The sequence below is a fragment of the Rhopalosiphum maidis genome, chromosome 3 (assembly GCF_003676215.2).
Source record: "Rhopalosiphum maidis isolate BTI-1 chromosome 3, ASM367621v3, whole genome shotgun sequence".
In the NCBI taxonomy this organism is placed as follows: domain Eukaryota; kingdom Metazoa; phylum Arthropoda; class Insecta; order Hemiptera; family Aphididae; genus Rhopalosiphum; species Rhopalosiphum maidis.
The window spans coordinates 27,176,913-27,194,904 of record NC_040879.1 but is presented as its reverse complement, the minus strand read 5'-3'; the positions used below and the strand labels follow the sequence as shown (position 1 = coordinate 27,194,904).

The window sequence follows — 17,992 nt, the reverse complement described above, 5'->3', positions numbered from 1 at the left end:
GTAAAATAATAATAACTTTATATTTTCGACGTCATGCACTTTTTACTCGTATTATCTATAATAGATAAAATATTAAATTACTTTATATTATGATGTATAACGATATGTAGTATTGATTAAATTAGTACTTGAATATTTATGGATTTGCATGTTATTTACTTATTGGACATTCGACTCTATCATAGTTTTTTTTTTATTAATAAAATTAACAATCTATGCTTTATGCACAATAAGATAACACGATAAAATAAATTACAAACGCATGGAAAAATCTCAGAGGTGGGGGGCTATCCAGTGATAAAACCCTCTGTAAACCGATAATACAGATAAAAATGTGTCTGGTACACACGAATAATGTTTTAGGCGACGCTATAAATAAAATATGCCAACATTTTCTATAATATTTCTCCACTTTTTTAGTTTTGAAAAGAAGAGTGCATACTTATAACTTTATCTTTTTTAAGTGCAAATTTAAGACCTTTTTTCACAATTAAGAGGACTCCCATACACCCATAAATTGTTGTTGAAAATTGTTTCGCATGAAAAAGAACCACTCAGGGAACAGTCATACATGATAAAGAAAGCAATATTTTCTGTACCATAGGGTTTTCATTTTTTAATATCATTAATACAAACAAAGTGATTATTATTTTAAAATAAGTTATTTTTGAGTTTTTTAAACTTTAAATAATTGTATTCGTATTTATAATATTAATAAAAATAAAATAAAAACGCCATGACATGGAAAAATATTTTCTTCACTTCTTTCACTGTGTGAATTTAATTTCTTACTGGAGTTTGAGTGGTTATTTTTCATGCATTTATTATAATATTTTATGTCGTAATTATTACGCAATAACCAAAAATGGTAGGTACTCACTCGAATGTTACAATAATATAAAAATAATTTTAAAAATTTATTCAGGTATTATTAAGAAACACTTTATATAACTTTTTTTTATCAATTAGTAAATTAGGCATATTAACTCAGATGTGTATAGATTTTTCTTCTGTATTATCTAATTTTAAATATCAGTAAAGTTTTGTATAAGGGCTTAACTACTTAATTCAAATTATTAACAAAGTAACAAAATAGCAGTTAAAAATAATTATTAATTATAGTAGTGTTTGTTGTTATACCTTATTTTTCATTACTAACTATATCTAATATATTTTATTAATTACAAGCTATTTATGAAGTAATATTTCAAATAATTACTATGTAAAAACATTATATTACTGAAATGTTTTTATTTTAGTTAATTTAAAATCATTATGTATCTTTTTATTAGTTGTTTTGTATAAAAGGTTGTTACATTTAAATTATTGTTTGTTCGAAATTAATATTAATGATGAACAAACAATAACTGAATATCAGCCATATTAGAAATGCTATCTAGAATATTATGTAAACAGATAATATTTTGGGAGATGATCATTTATTTTTACAGTTCTAAATATTTTTAATTGAAAATCGGAAAAATAAGGATTTATAAGAAAATATTCAATACAGTTAAATAAGTGGTACTTAAAATGTATTAAAATAATGGTTAATATATATAGTATTTAATATTTTAAAAAGTATTTTAATATCAATACTCAAATATTTTTAACACTACACAAGACCACATTTAAGTTACTTTGTGTTAGTATTTAAACATCTAATAGGTATAATATTTGAAATTTAAATTATTTCTAAAATTTTTCTTATATAAGATTTCTTAAATAGTAGGTGTACTCTTAATAATTTGTAGACAATATATATTATTTTTAAGTAATAAATTGTGAGTTTTTTATTGAAAATTTTATTCATGTATGTAAGACGATTATTAATAGTTAAATGGTTTTTGTTTTGTTACATTTAAATTTAAATCGTAATCGTACTTACTTTCTAGGTACTTTATAAGCATAAGCGAAACTAAACATTTATAAAAGGCCATAATATATTAAAATCCAACCCCCTAGTCAAAAAAAATAAAAAAATAATTATTTAAATTTGTAATTTACAAGAAGAACTTAGCTATATTTATAGAATTAATACTAGGAGATTTGTTCTTTGTATTATTATTTAATATACCTACTTTGATATTAATATATTAATATATAAGTATATTTATTTTTAATATTATAATCATACTTATACTGCCGCAATATATTATTTAAACTTTGCATTGAATTCCAAAAAAATATACTGATCATTAGTATCTGCATCGTGTCACCGCAACAAAAATACAGCCTGTAGACTTCGACTACCATCGTTTTTCTTTTTAACTATATATTTCTCTAAAATATGTGTATATTTAAATAAAAAATATTGTAAATAATTTTCATTTGTTGATTTTAAAAAAAGATTTTAAAAAGCTTTTCTTATTTTTTACATTAGGTAGAGGAAGACGGTAATATTATGTCTTATGTATTATTACTGTAAATAGCGATAAAAATATGTATTTATTGTTTCCATCATAACATTTCGGGAAAATAACCATAAAAACGGTAGTTTAAATTTTTTTATTTTACTGGGTGTAACATATAGACTTGACAAAAAAAAAATTATACTACTTAAATGTGTGACAAATATTGTTAATATTATAATATGATGAGTAAATAATTTAAAAAATATACTCATGTCAGCAAATTCTCAAAAGTCATATTTTTAAAAAAGTTATTACGTTCCAAATTAATTTAATAAAAAAATATTGATATTTTAAAAATAATTCTAAAAAATAAATTATTTGACTTAGATAAATCTTTTTACCATCATAACAGTTCTTATAATCAGGTTCACAAATTTGCTATTTTAAATTTATCCAAACAAATTTAAATCAAATTTAATTTTTTTTATTTTCAGTACTAAAAATAAACAACAAAAAATTATACATGTAGCGTTAAGGTCTCTTAATGATAAACAAAAAAAAAAAATTGAAAATATTAATTAGAACAAAAGTTATTCCAAAAATCAGTTCTATCTGTTACACTCTAACCTAACCTAACCTAACCCTGTGTATATATTATTAAGTTCATTAGGAGGTACCCCATATGTATAATTCCTGTGACTGATAACCTGTCATCATTAGATCAGTACATGGTCTAACTCGCCTGACCTGTATATTCACTAATGGTTATAAATTCTAGATAAATGAAATATTAATTATTATTCTTTAATATTTATGTAACATTATACAAGGCGGTTCTTTTTAAAGTAAAAATCATTGTCTTAAAAATATTTATGTTGATACAATATTTTGTTGTCATTGTTCATAATTTAAGGTCATTACTATACACAATTTTCGATAAAAAAAATAATGAAAACATTATTTTTTATTGCAATCATTTATCAATTTTAAGTTTTTACTTTATTGAATGATTTTTTAATTTTTTAAACGTACATTCAAAAGTTATGGATTTTTTTGAGTCTGTGAATTCGCTAATTTATTTCACATCCATTTTTTTTATTAAACACGTGGAATTTTATTTTCAATGCATTTAGTATATTTTAATGGTTTCTAGTTTCTACATAGCGGTGATCGATAATCTATTATTTATTTTGAAGAAGCATTTGCTTCGACCGTCTAATATTTTTATTATAATACTGTTATTAAAACATTTATTTTTAATTAGGTACAGATATTTTTAGTTTTTACTGAAATTATTAACATACAAAGACTTTTTTTAAACATTATAAGTATTATAATTTAATACGTTTAATAAATATCTGTAATATCACTAAAAAGCTAGGTTATGCGTAAATATGCTAAAAAAAAATTGTGATTAATTATACTTGATGGATTTTTTATTTTTATATACTCTTAAAATTCTCAAAAAATATTTTTCTTTGGAGTATGAAATTAAAAATATATGTTGTTATTCAAAAATTAAAAGTCTATAATAATAAACTATGACAATAAAAAGTAATAGTAAAAAGTATTTTGTTTTGTATTTACCTAAAATCATTTCCAAAAACATTAAAACTTTTAGAAAATTAGTGTTCACCTTTAACAGTTTCATCTTGTTTTAGTTGCATATAGTCAATGACGTACGACGTACTCTACTAAAAACAATCTTAAGTTATAATAAGTTCAATCAAAAGTTTATAATATGAAATAAATAAATTACGTTAATTATGCGTAGGTAAATTTAAAACTTACTTCGCGTTTTTTATTCAAAACAATTTTTTATTTATTTTTTTTATGTAAACAATACGAGAATGTTCACTCACATATTAGAGAATATAAATTGTTTTGTAACACAATTTATTTAAATACGACCAATTGATATGTATAAATGTTAGCTCATTATTTACTAACTAATAGTAAAACAACCGTAAAAATACTCGTTATAAACAATCCCGAGTGGTTATATTTTATTTTAACCAGATTTACATTTATCTATAGTTTTGTTAACTCTTATAGATTATCATACAGTTTTATTGCTGTTATTTATTTATTTTTTTTTGTATTCCAACCCTTTGATATATTTTATTATCAGTACTTTCTTACCATTTGGTGATTTATAAATGACACATAATATATACAAGAAAATTATTTTATGTCCATTTTATTTTTTGTAGTTATTATTTTGAACTTTACATTTTCTATTTTATTTTATTTTTAATAATTGAAAACAATTAATTTTTTTTTGAACATGTCACTAATCCATTATAAAATTATGCATGTATACAATTATTAGGTAATAAATATATTTGAAATGTATAAAAACTGAAGGCCTATTCTAAAGCGTACCACTGCTTATAATTATTATAGTCTTAAAAGGACACCTCACACAACATAATATTGTCTCAGCCTTCGGACGTATGGCACAGGACATTTGTGTTTAGCCGTTCCAGTTTTGTACAATACGAGTACCTTTAATAATACAGATAATTAACTTATTATAGAACTTATACGTATGGACATTATCTGTACTTTCAAATTGTTTAATTTTAACAGTATTTTAATTTTTAAGCGAATCATGAGATTTTTATGAATCATATTATTTTATATGATCGACACTTGCTTAAAGACAAAAATATCTTAAAAAAAAAAACGTTTTGAAAAATAGGTAAATTTTCTAAGTGTATTGAACGTTTGACGGAGGCAACACACGCGAGTCTTCTTATCGTTAATAATATAACAAGTATACGAATACGAAATACCGTTAGTGTTTTGTTTCTTATCAATATTATTGAGCGTAAGATATTTTTTTATTCTAGATTTTTCAAAACTCTTACGAATAACAGTTATGCAAAATACAAAAACATTTGTCTTGCTTAGTGTATGGTAAACTGGATTTCCCCGAAGTCTTAAATAAATTAAAAATACATATCATATTATAAATACTTATAGTATTATATTACATTACATTATATTATTAATAAATAACAATAGTGACGTAATTAAGGGAAGTGTTTTGATTGTCTGGACAGTGGGCGTTATATTCACTATTCAGTGGTGTGAACCATAAAAAAAAAAAATCACGTGCCTGTTTTTAATGGAAGTATACATAAAATACACATTTTTATAATAATATAATGTATTTATTGTATACATAAGTATACATATATTATTTAAAAATAAATGATACTGAATACTTAAAATCATATTTTCGTGTTTGGTTCTGTGACGTTAAAAACTGTTTATATCATATAATAATATAATATGTTACTTTTAGAATTTTGGTAACATTAATCATCAGGCAGGTATGCGTGATAGTTATTTGTGTGTGTTATTTTTATCAGATTAATTTATTGGATTATGTCGACATTGACATATTGATATGACATATCATTAACGTTTAAGATTACAGTATTTTTAATGTGCACTGTGATTCGTACAGGAACAAAAAAAGAAATTATTTTTTAATATTCTATATGTACTGTATTTTTATACCACTGCAAGGTTAGAAATTTCCAATTGTTAACGAAAATATTAAAAAGAGATTATTTTAATTGTATTGATATATTCCAAAATGTATAACACTACAATAATAAGATAATTAAGTTGATAGAGCACAGAATATGTTTTTTAAATAAATATGAATAAATATGTTTAACATGCATAACACATATTATATTCTCCGGTTAATCGGATAATGCTTTCTCTAGAAAAAAATAGTACTAATAATTATAGTGTACAATGCATATTTTTCAGAAGACTGGTAATAATATTATTGATGATCATTTATAACTTATATTTACCAAAGTTACCTAACTTGGTTTCATTTTTAATTTACGAATTTGCAATGATATATAATAAAGCTCAACAATCTTAAAAAACAATGTACAATTATATGCAACGAAAACAATGATAATAATATTGAAATTGTGGAACGTAAAAGCAATAATTTTCGTAAAACCGGTGAAATAAAATTGAATTTACAAACGTAACACAAGAAAAATAATATGTAATAGGAATGAACAGAAGAATACATCACGATGGAGTGTAGGATAATCGAGTTTAATCACTCAGTGTTTCAGTCTATTCAAATTATTTATTTAACCGCAGCTGTGAGCTGTATAATATGCAGTAAATACTTACTTATAATATCGAGTAAAATAAAGTTGTTGCGCGTCGGAGCGTACTTGAAATCCTCTCGGCACCTGTACTGACCCCCATCAGTTGTACGTATGTCCTCTATTATTAATACAGCAAATCCTTTGTTTTCTGTGTAATATATTCTGTCTTCCAAAGAATGAGCTGACCAATGTTTGCTTGTCGTGTGATCCCGCTGATCAACGCTGTTATTAAAGTATAAAGTGTATATTATTATCAAGTCATTTTTCTAAAAACTATTTCATTAAACGTGAGGGAAGACTTTGTTTTTTTTTATTCGATCAACGATGAACGTTTAATACATGTTATAAGTATTACAAATTCAGTAACACCTACAATACTCATTGACTTAATATTTCACTTTAAATATTGATAAATGTATATCGCCAGTATTTAAAATATTACTGTCTTGATTTTCATTTGTAGGTACACAAAACACTATACATTGTTGAAAATTAATCTTAAGATTAATACGTCAATGGCTGTAATATGCAATGGAAAATAACAAGCATATTCCTAACGTCTTATATAGCCATGTCTGTAGCATTCGCATATGATTGACGTATATGTTATTTAGGTACCTATTATGAAGAAAATCAAGAACATAACATGCGTGTATAATCTTGAGATTAGTCTGAAGAAATAATGTTTATAGAAGTAACATGCTATGTACGCTTGAATTATTTATTTTTAACATTCGTGAATTCGTATTTTAATGTGTTGTACTTGGATTGATAAATAGTTTCGGATAAACTCGATGTTTTAGAATTACAATTAATATTCTAATAAAAATTTACGTTTAAAATACATTACAATATTCATGTATGTGTGTAGACAATTAATAACGATAAAGTTCAAGGTGGTTATATTTTGTGTAGTCATCGCTGTGCAGGACATTGCGATCGGTTACCACAATAATAATAGTTATTAAAACAACGTAGCATACAAACAACGACGCACATACAACGGGATTTTTGCGTTGTCGAGAAAGGCAGAAGGAAAACAGAACACTTGCACTGTTTAGTAATAATAATTAAAACAGTTGGTTGACCATAATATAATAATAAAAAGTGATTATGTACTTGGACTCTATAGAGCTGGGAATGACTATTTACTCGCGGCGATGTGACCAAGACCACGACGAGCTGTCTAACACCATTGGATAATTATTGTAATCCACATAGTATTGTACTATTTTCTGAAGTAAGGTTCTATTCTTATAACGTATGAGAACGTGTTTTTAATTGAAATATGGCTCAATATTGGTCTAGTATTAAGTTATTCAATTGTCAATTTTTCACTGACTGATACAGTTTTCATAATCATCGCATAATATTAAAATAGTATATTGTAATAATGTATTAACTATTCGTATAGTATTGGGTTTACTAAATTTTTGTTTAGAAGTCTAAAGTCATAATAACATCACACACTTACAATTGTTATTGTATTTAAATTTTGATCAAATTTAAAATATCTAGTTATTAACAATTTTGTTAGTAATTGATATAATATATGTATTTTCTAAAATCATACAGCTATGTATCCACAAAATACATAACAACGATACATTTAAAATAGCTTATATTAAATAAATTAGTTCCGTTTCGATTTTTGATAAAATGAGTATATTATATCTATTATTGGATATTATAAGGATTTTAAATAATTTATTGTTTTAGATTTGTTTAGATACATAATGTCACAATAGAGTACTGTGTTTATATTATTGTGAAGTGGATCGTTATACTGTTGATGCCTACTTTTGTTTGGTGACTAGATTTGATTTTTAGAATTATATCTAAAAGTTTTTGTTTGATGATGTTTTTTTTTCTGGTTAAATTGAGGATGGATTGAAATGTCATTAGTTATTTTTATATTTTTTTGGGAAGGTGATGAAATCTTTTTCATAATTGAATAAAATGTACTCAGTATCGCGACGCTTAGTGATTAATATTAAATTAGAAACTTTGGGTTTTGAATTGATATTAATAGTTTTTGTTGAAAATCAAATGGTGTACTTTTTAATTTGAGGTGCTTAAATATGCATTCGTTTTATCTGAAAATGTAGATAAAATGTGACTTTGAAATTAACATAAAACACGATACTGAATCATTGGATAAGTATAAATATCCTGTAGTTAGTTTCATCATAATACTTACGCAGTCAATTTATTTATATAGCCGTAGTTAATAAAAACTTGACGACAGAAACTTAAAATAGGGAAGAATTTTTCAATTTGTAGTTTAACTTTTAAAAAAGAAATCGAACCAAATTATGATGTATTAAGTTAAATTAATATGTGTACTACGGTAGTGTAAGGTAATATAATGTCATATAATTTGGATACAATTATATGATATAATATGTTATGTTTTTTTTTTTAGAATTACATGGTTTACATAATTTAAACACACGTTGTTATATTTTAATAATTGGAAAATGTTTAATTTTTAGATAGAAAATGCGCATGCCACCTTTAAATATTCGGAACGCGCATAGAACGATGTTATGCATATTTACAAACAATTTTAATTTATACTATCGATTAATACGTAGACTATTATTGTTTAATTGTTGACATTTGTCTGGAAAACCATTTAATCATAAAATCAACGTGCTCTGAAATAGTGACATTTTTAGTACACACACACACAGCTTAGAATCGGCGTTTGCGCTTCATATCATTTTATTATTGTTTGGACATTTTATATGGGGACCAGGTATTTAGTTTACGGCGTGATTTCAAAATTTTTTTTTATTTTTGTGCAACTCTACTCGACAACACCTTTTCAATGAAAAATACATTTTACCTCTAACAGTTATGTTTACGAGTGGAGTTATGGATACGACAAAAGAAGTACTCACGTATCAATTTATAGATTGATTTTTTTTTATAGGAGGGGAGAATTAAACTATTAGCAACAGCCAATTGTTGATGCGAGCGATTTTTCGTAATAAATCGGATCATTAGGAATTTCCAGAAATTTAATCAATAGGGACGTTTGTGATGTAGATTATTCTTGATATTGTATACATCGTCTAAAGTAAATATTAGATGTAAGTTGTTTTTTTTGTTATACAGTAGAAAGAGATTTAGTCGTTATACATATTTATACATAAGTATTTTTATTGAAGTTATTAGTAACGGCTGACAAATGGATGAACTTCTGAGACTAGTATGTTTTGAACTATTTTTTTATGGCTTGCCTCTTCTTAATGGTTTATTCCTATAGATATAATTTAGGTATCAAGAGGTAGATATATATAATATAAATATCAGTATTTTACCCAAGTCCGTAAGTGTATGATATAGTATGATAAGTACTGCTATTATAATAAAGTTGCCACTCACGATACGGTACCTGTTGTCAGTATGCCGTGTTGTTACATATTTTATAATAAATATAATTTATAAATAGATTGATGGAGTGATTTAGACGATAAATTAAATTAATTTTATGACGATGAACCTGAGTTTATAACCACATGAATATGTAATCTAAACACTAAATTTTAAATTTTAAACAAATAACGCATATATTATTTAGAGATTGTCAAATATTTTTGAAACATTGTTGTGTGTGAGTACTGCCAACTCAAATTTGTGTAGATTGAGACATATTATCTTATATTTTACTACATATTTTATTTTGGTTAATTTTTGTGATAATATCTCTTTTATTAATCATAGAAACTTGAAACTCTTAATTTTTATAATTTATAAAAATCAATATTTTATGTTGATTGATCAAGCATAATCATTTTATTTTAGATTATGAGTAGAACAATTAATGTATTGGTTTTATAATGATGTGTAAATACATTTTAATTTATTATATATCATTATATGACAAAAATAGTTTAGCATAAACCCGCATAGGTATACCTTTTTAAAAACGATTCAAATTGATGATAAAATTCGATATTCAAACGTATAATAATGATTTATCATCAACAATTTTATTATTTTGGTATTATTCGAAAAATATTAGTCTTAGAAGCTTGAAGCATTCAAATATGACTTAAAATAACTTTTGTATTAAACATAGTTATACAAATGTTCATGATCTATCATGAAGCTTGATAATTTAAAATATGATTTCTCATAAATCGCTATGCTTAGTAATTAAGAAGTACCGAAAATAATGGAAAATCTCTCTGTCTACCTTCCACATAATAATATAGGAATAGAGTTATTCCATATTTTCACGATTACGACTCTCTGGTTCAGTTCAGGGCAAAGGCACCCATTATTTATTTTATAAAGAAGAATTTTTCCGGTGCGCTGACGAGATAGATTTTTAATATTTACACTTTTTTTATAAATATAAGCATGTTTTAATTTTAAATAATTTTGATTATTTTAATCATTAATAACATTTAAAAAAAAAAAAAAAAACGATTTTAATTATTTTGTTGAAATTTAAAAATATATTATTCGTAAATAGTTGAAATTCTCTGTATTACATTCATATGTTTTATATTAATTTATTTTATTTCATGAAATGATATTAAAATAATTTCTGTATAATATATGCGATTTAAAAAAAAATAAATATTAGTTCAACCTATCATATTAATAATAGAAAAATAAACTAAAAAAACAAATATAAATATATAATACTTATAATTGCTGTATATGCATGTACAACAATTCATAATTTAATTAATATGTAATGCATATATTTTAGTCACTTATTCAATTACGATGTACAATCGACACCTATTATTCAACAGAACAACTTTCCTGGTTTCTTTTCTTTAATTATTCAAATTTTAAGTTTTGTAATTTTTAAGAAAACCTTTGTCCATACAATCTTTTATTCTTTTTTTCAAATAAGAATTCATTCATTTTTATTGTAAATTGTTAACCAAACGGCTTTTTTTATGTTTGTGTAACTACATAGATTAATTTAACTAGAAATTACTAAATTATTAAGTTTTATGTACTTAATCTTACTTAGAATAATATTCTACGATCATAGATTTTAAGAAATTAGAGTTATGATGATTTGAGAATTATAATAACTAAGAGTAAATTAGCATTAGTATTTGTAAAATTGTTCTGAGCATAATATAGTAAGTGCTTATATTCAGTGTAATACCAAAATCAAGGATTATTCTCTATAGAAATATCTTGTATATATTTTTGAATAGTAATAATTTCCTACTTAGTATAATGAATGAAATTCAATGAAACTAATTGAGTGCCTTATTTTGGAAATTGTATCCTTCCTGGTTTTTTTCAAATAACAAAAGTTTTTTTTATTAATAATTGCATACCTATAAATGGGATAGTCTTGTCCTCTATACCAAATTATTAAAATCGGCGATTCTGTTGAATTCTTGATAGTCTGAACGTTACATGGCAGTTCAGCTTTATCACCCAAGACTGCATCGACGTGTTTAGCATTATCTGTAATAATAAAGTAACACGAAATAATGAAATAATATTTTATACAAATATGATATAAAATAAAAATATCAATTACATTGTATTACAATAAATAATCATATATTTTTTTAAATTTTAAATGTTCAACTTATTTTCTGGGCGTACCAAGCATATTGAAGGTGGTAAAAAAAAACTGATGGATATAATTAACTTTCAATAACATTGTATTTGTTCTAGTAGTTCTTTTTTAAATCCTTGTATGAATATGTAAATTATACTAATAATAATAATAAAAAGATAAATATTGATAAAGTTAATTAGTTGTTAGTGCTTGTCAGTTATTTCAGTTACACTTCGTATATTAATATTATTATATTAAATTAATAATTCAAATGTACTAAACTTTCATCATATTATGATTAGAAGCAATTGAATATTGTGCAGTTCATTAAATTACATTTTTTTAAAGTTATTAAGCACAATTGATGCGCGTACTTATTGTCTATTTTAATTATTTTAAGCATGAATATTATTTATATGAGATATTTTAACAATGAGAGTACACAATATAGAATGTTCACTAGGTACGATCAGTACCTATGATCAGTGTGTCACAGATTGAGTATGACATGGTTAGTTTGTATTATCAATTATAGTTGTAGGTACACTACATAGTCAGTAGGTTAATAATTTGTATGTAATTAATAACAACTAGTATCTATCTATTGGAACTGAAACAATGAAATGGCTAAAAACCAATTTATTTATTTAAACTGAATAGCTACAAAATATCCAAGTTAGAAATTCCTATTTTTGTAAAATTTGATCGATTCATAAGTTAATATTTTAACAACGGAACTTATTACTCATGTTATTTTTACATGAATATTTGATTTGTATTGGTAGTAGTTTGATTTTATAATAGTCTGTTATATTATTATATAGTCGTATTTAATTATACTTGTTAATCATTATCATAATAAGTGTGATTATTGTATTTATATCTATTAAAAGTAATGAGTAATACCTATCATCTCAAATAAAAATTATTTTTACTTATAATTTATTTTGGGAACTTAAATATCTATAAAATTTAAATAAAACGTTTTTGTTAAGGTAGATAAATGAAAAAAATATGTTAATTTATGTAACGGTTAAAAAATGAATATAAAATACAAAGTATACTTGATAGACTTAATATACTTAATATTAATATAAGAAATTTAATCATCAACATAAAATACAATGTGAAATAAAATCCTGATAAAAAAAGCCCATAATAAATCATATTGAAATTGTATACATTTGATAACATGGTTATTGAGAAGTCCGTTAGAAAGAAGAATGTAGGAGAATCCCGAATCCACCATCATCAGTAGTGAATAATTAAAAATTCTTACTTAAGAAACGAACATTAGAAGTACTCATGGCAACCTCAATCCCATATAACAATTTATATTCAACATGATACAATTGAACTTGGTTAACTCGAGGTGGAAAGGACCATAAAACAATTCATAATAACCGAGAAATTAAAAGAAATTTAAAATAAAAGTTATTTAAATAGCACGCATTTCAATTTAAGCATTAGGAAAATAAATATAATCTAATAAACATATCTCGTTGAAACATTACAAAGTACTAAAGATTGTAAAAACTTATTAGTTTATGACTTTATTTTGGATATTAGATTAATGAAATGTTTAACACTGATTTAAATAAAATTTAAACTTAAAATTATTCATAGATATGCGAGTTGAACATGATTTTTTAAATTTCTTAAGTAAAAAGAATTCTAAGTAGATACAGTGAAAAAGTTCGAGACATCAATGATTTCAAATTGATAGAGTTTGAGTTAACTGAGTTCAATTATAATTATTAATTAATAAACAAATAATATTCATGTGGGTTCCTTGAGATATTGGGATACTGGGAAATTAAAAAGTAAACTTAATAACGAATGAAGTCTCATCATCTGTTTTCCACAAAATAAACTTAAAATAAGAGATACCTACTGAACGTTATTAAAAACAGAACAATGGAAGCATGACCAATTAGAAGAATAACTTTTTTATTACTTTTTAAACAAACTCAAAAATATAAAACTTTACATAAAAAAATGGAAATATCCCCCTGACATCAACAAAAGAAATGAAGTAATTACGACTTGAATGATAATAGGATAACTCATCCAACACACTCATATCTAATAAACAAATAACCGTATCCAGTTTGAGACACGTGTAATGTGAAGTCTTTCAATCAATCACATAATTATCAACTCTGAAGTACCTCCACAAAATTCTCAATATTCAATCATAACTGCAGCAAATGTTCAACGGAGAAACTAACGTAGCAATAAATATAAATGTTTTCACAAAATACAATTGATTCACGAAAAAATGTAAAAATTATGGATATTTTCATTAGATTTAAGGTATTGTAACTTATAATTGATATGCTTATGCAAGTAGACTGGAAAATTTCTATTAATGTTAAAGCCTTAGAAAAATAAATAATAATATGTATCGTATATTATATTTAAAATATAATATAATTAAAAACATGTTGAAACTTAATTGACAAAACTGTAGTGATATATTTTTTATTTTTAAAAAATATTATTTCTGGTATATTGTCATGTATTTTGTATATTTTAAAATGCACAAGCTATTGCCTTTTGAAATTCATCAAATTAGTTGAGTTCATTCATAATATTTTTAACTAAATAAAAATAATTATAATAATAATAATCTCACTGGTAGAAATATAGGTATCTACCATTTTCTATGTTATATAATTTAAATATTGATTATAAAAACGGTATAGGTAACTTAATTCCATAACAGTACGATATACGAGAGACGGATACTGTGTTTGTTCGTTTGTTGTATAGTCGTATAGATAAAGAATTATTAATCTACATTATATAATTATTTTAATAGTATAATATAATTTTTGTATACTACCTATTACCTATTGAAGTTGTATACTTGTATCAAAGTGCATCTTAATGTTCATATAATAGTACCAAATAGATTTGCTGTTAAGTATTCATTTAATCATTGTTCTTACGATGTTAGTTTGATAAAAGTGCAATAATATACCTAGCAAAATAGCAATATACTAACATTTTTATTTAGCATACGGTCGTTACCTATATATTTAGATCACCTATAGAGAGGTTTTAAAGTATTTTATCATGTATTTTATATCATAAAAATATTGTTTTTATTAAATACATCAACTATTTACCAAAACATTATTCAAAACTATTTTGAGATATCATATATCTTAGGCGTTAGTTACGACTCAAAGAAAACACTCGTTTTTTGATGAGTACTTATATTTATTATGTTATTTATTTTATTTTACGATATAAATTGTGATACAGCTTAAAACGAATATAAAATATATTTCGAACAATTAATTGTGTTTAAAATATAATAATGGATATATCTAATGTAGAACAGTTTTGAATTTGCGATTAATATTGTTTAAATTACACAAAATAACTAAATCCATTGAAGGAAAACGGTTATTTTTCGTTTAAATATTCAATTTTAACTTTCCAAAATATTGCAATAAGAAAATTAACTAATGCCCCTCCATATTATGTCTTTAACCATATAATTCATTCTGGTTTCAAATTGAAAACCCTGCACAAAGAAGCTAAACTACACATTACAAACGCTTCTACAATCGTCTAATCTCTCACGTCTAATCCTTTTGTCAAAAATCTCGTAGTACCCACAATTTTCGACAATCCTCCAAGACGTCTCAAATGTAAATGGTAAAGTGTTCTGCTTAATGCATTATATTAACGCCAATTAAAAATTAATTGTACAGTGTTTTACCTAAACCACAAATATTTACCGTGCACTTTAGGTATATGTATATATTGTGTATTTTTTTTTTTTAATACACTTCGAATTTCGTCAACATTTTAAATTTAAATGACTACCTATGTACAAAATGATGTATAAGTTAAAAAAATATTTTTAATATTTTAAAATTTGCTTTAACAACTATGAGGACATAATGTATTACATTTTTAATATTTTTGACTCAGAAACACAGTTGTATTGAAAAATAACCAATATTTAGAAGATTAAAAAATAGTTTTATGGTTAAAAATTGCTAATATAAATATTTTGTTAGCATTTCAAGATTAAATGGTTGTTTTTTAATTGTTTCTGAATTAAGACATAAAAATCAAATCAATTTTGTCAATCGGTGTTTTTATATAACAGGTATGCTTAAATATTTTCTTTTTATTGCTGTTTTTTGTTGGTTTTTCCAAATTATTTAATTATGAAGAGAAGTATATGGAACTTAATATGACCTTTTAAGGTATTATTTAGGTCAAGTTTGTTACCAATGACCTTCCCTGAATGTTAAGATTTGAAACAAATTATTTATGTACATTTTTTGATGTTGAATACAATTATACCAAAATAACATCATCGTAAAATGAAATAATTATTCTACTTGGAGTATAAAATAGAAACTATATAGGAAATATATTTTAAAAATCATATATCATATCAAATTAATTATACATATTATATTATATTGAAACATTTTAAATATACATATAATAAAAAGTTGTACGTGGTTAGGAATGTAAATATTAAAACGTAATAACTTATTAAGATACATTTTATTGTTAGAAGATGTCTCAAGAATTATAAAGGCATCGCCATTTTGAAATTCATGTCTACGTACATCTATGTAAGTAAATACCTGAATATTCTAGTTTATAATAATTAATGATAATATAATTAGATGTATTCCAATTCGAACTATTTTAGAATAAAGGAACATCAACACCTCTAAATGACGATACAATTATTATCAAACAATTATTCGAACAAATTAAAAAAAAAAATGTGACTATGTGTATGTATTTATGCGGACATGTATTGTCTGTATTGCGTTTACGTTCAGCAAAAATTGTATTTAGTTTTATGTGCACTCCTTGATTGTTTAATATTCTGGGTCAAATCAATGGATTTAAATTGAACACCATCATATACAATTACATGCGATGTACTTCTCTCTTTAATATATTATAATTTTTCTGTCAAAGTTACATTTATTTTTCCATATTTGTCTTTCTACCTTCAACTTCATCTCCAACACCCCTTCTCCATCTCGTCAAATATAATTTTCCAAGGACTCTTACACGATATTATTTATTTTTAGCGCAAAATTCATGAGAAATGTTAATTAATAATATTGTACGTATGAGCTGTAATTTATTTTTTGTACTTGCGCTCTCACCCGTTTGACGAATGTAAAATAAATACATACGTACTACGTATCAACAATAATAATAAGTAATAATTAAATAAGTGATAGGTAAATATTAAATATATGTGTACATATTTTAAAACAAATGGGTTACGAAATTATTTATTAGTGATTTTTGTTTTTAATTGGACTCTCTATTAATTTTAAATTACATATTATATTGAAGAATATTTATTAAAGTTATGAGTACTGTATGAATGTAATAATCAAAAATAAATTATTTTTTAGTGCTCATGCCGTAATGACTACAAAATTAATATGTATTTATTGTGCGTAAAATACAATCAAAATAATATGATTTTTACAGAAAAAAATTGGAAATTCATCATTGTGGCTATCATTTTGACTTGAGTAATTAAAGTATGAAAATATAATATACTCGTACTTATATAATTTTCTAAACTATTGTATATAATGATGAAGTTGAAATATATAGTATTTATCAATTATTTTTGTTATGGTGACCCACAATATGTACTCTTTTCTTAATAGGCAACAAACTATTAATAATGATAAAAAAAAAAAAAACAATAGTGATAATGTTAATAATTCTTTCAATAATATTTTTTTTATCATAAGCATTTAAGCAATTTTGTGATTTAATTGTATTAAAATGTGGTACTAAATAATGAATATTTAATTTTTTTAAAGTTTGTTTTTGATTTTTTATACTGATTAAGTATACGTGTATGCATCAAACGTTTAGAATCAAGTTTTAGAATATTATAT

General features: G+C 23.9%; 1 protein-coding gene across 1 annotated transcript in view; it reads right to left on the bottom strand.

Annotated features, from left to right (window-relative positions):
* LOC113555891 (nephrin-like) overlaps positions 1–17,992 on the bottom strand; it is a 234,889-nt gene that overhangs the window by 54,477 nt on the left and 162,420 nt on the right. The window contains exons 3-4 of the mRNA XM_026960497.1: positions 11,836–11,968; positions 6,534–6,733 (exon numbers count right to left, since the gene is read on the bottom strand). Of these exons, the coding sequence (XP_026816298.1) occupies positions 6,534–6,733; positions 11,836–11,968 (333 nt within the window). The remainder of the gene's footprint in view (positions 1–6,533; positions 6,734–11,835; positions 11,969–17,992) is intronic.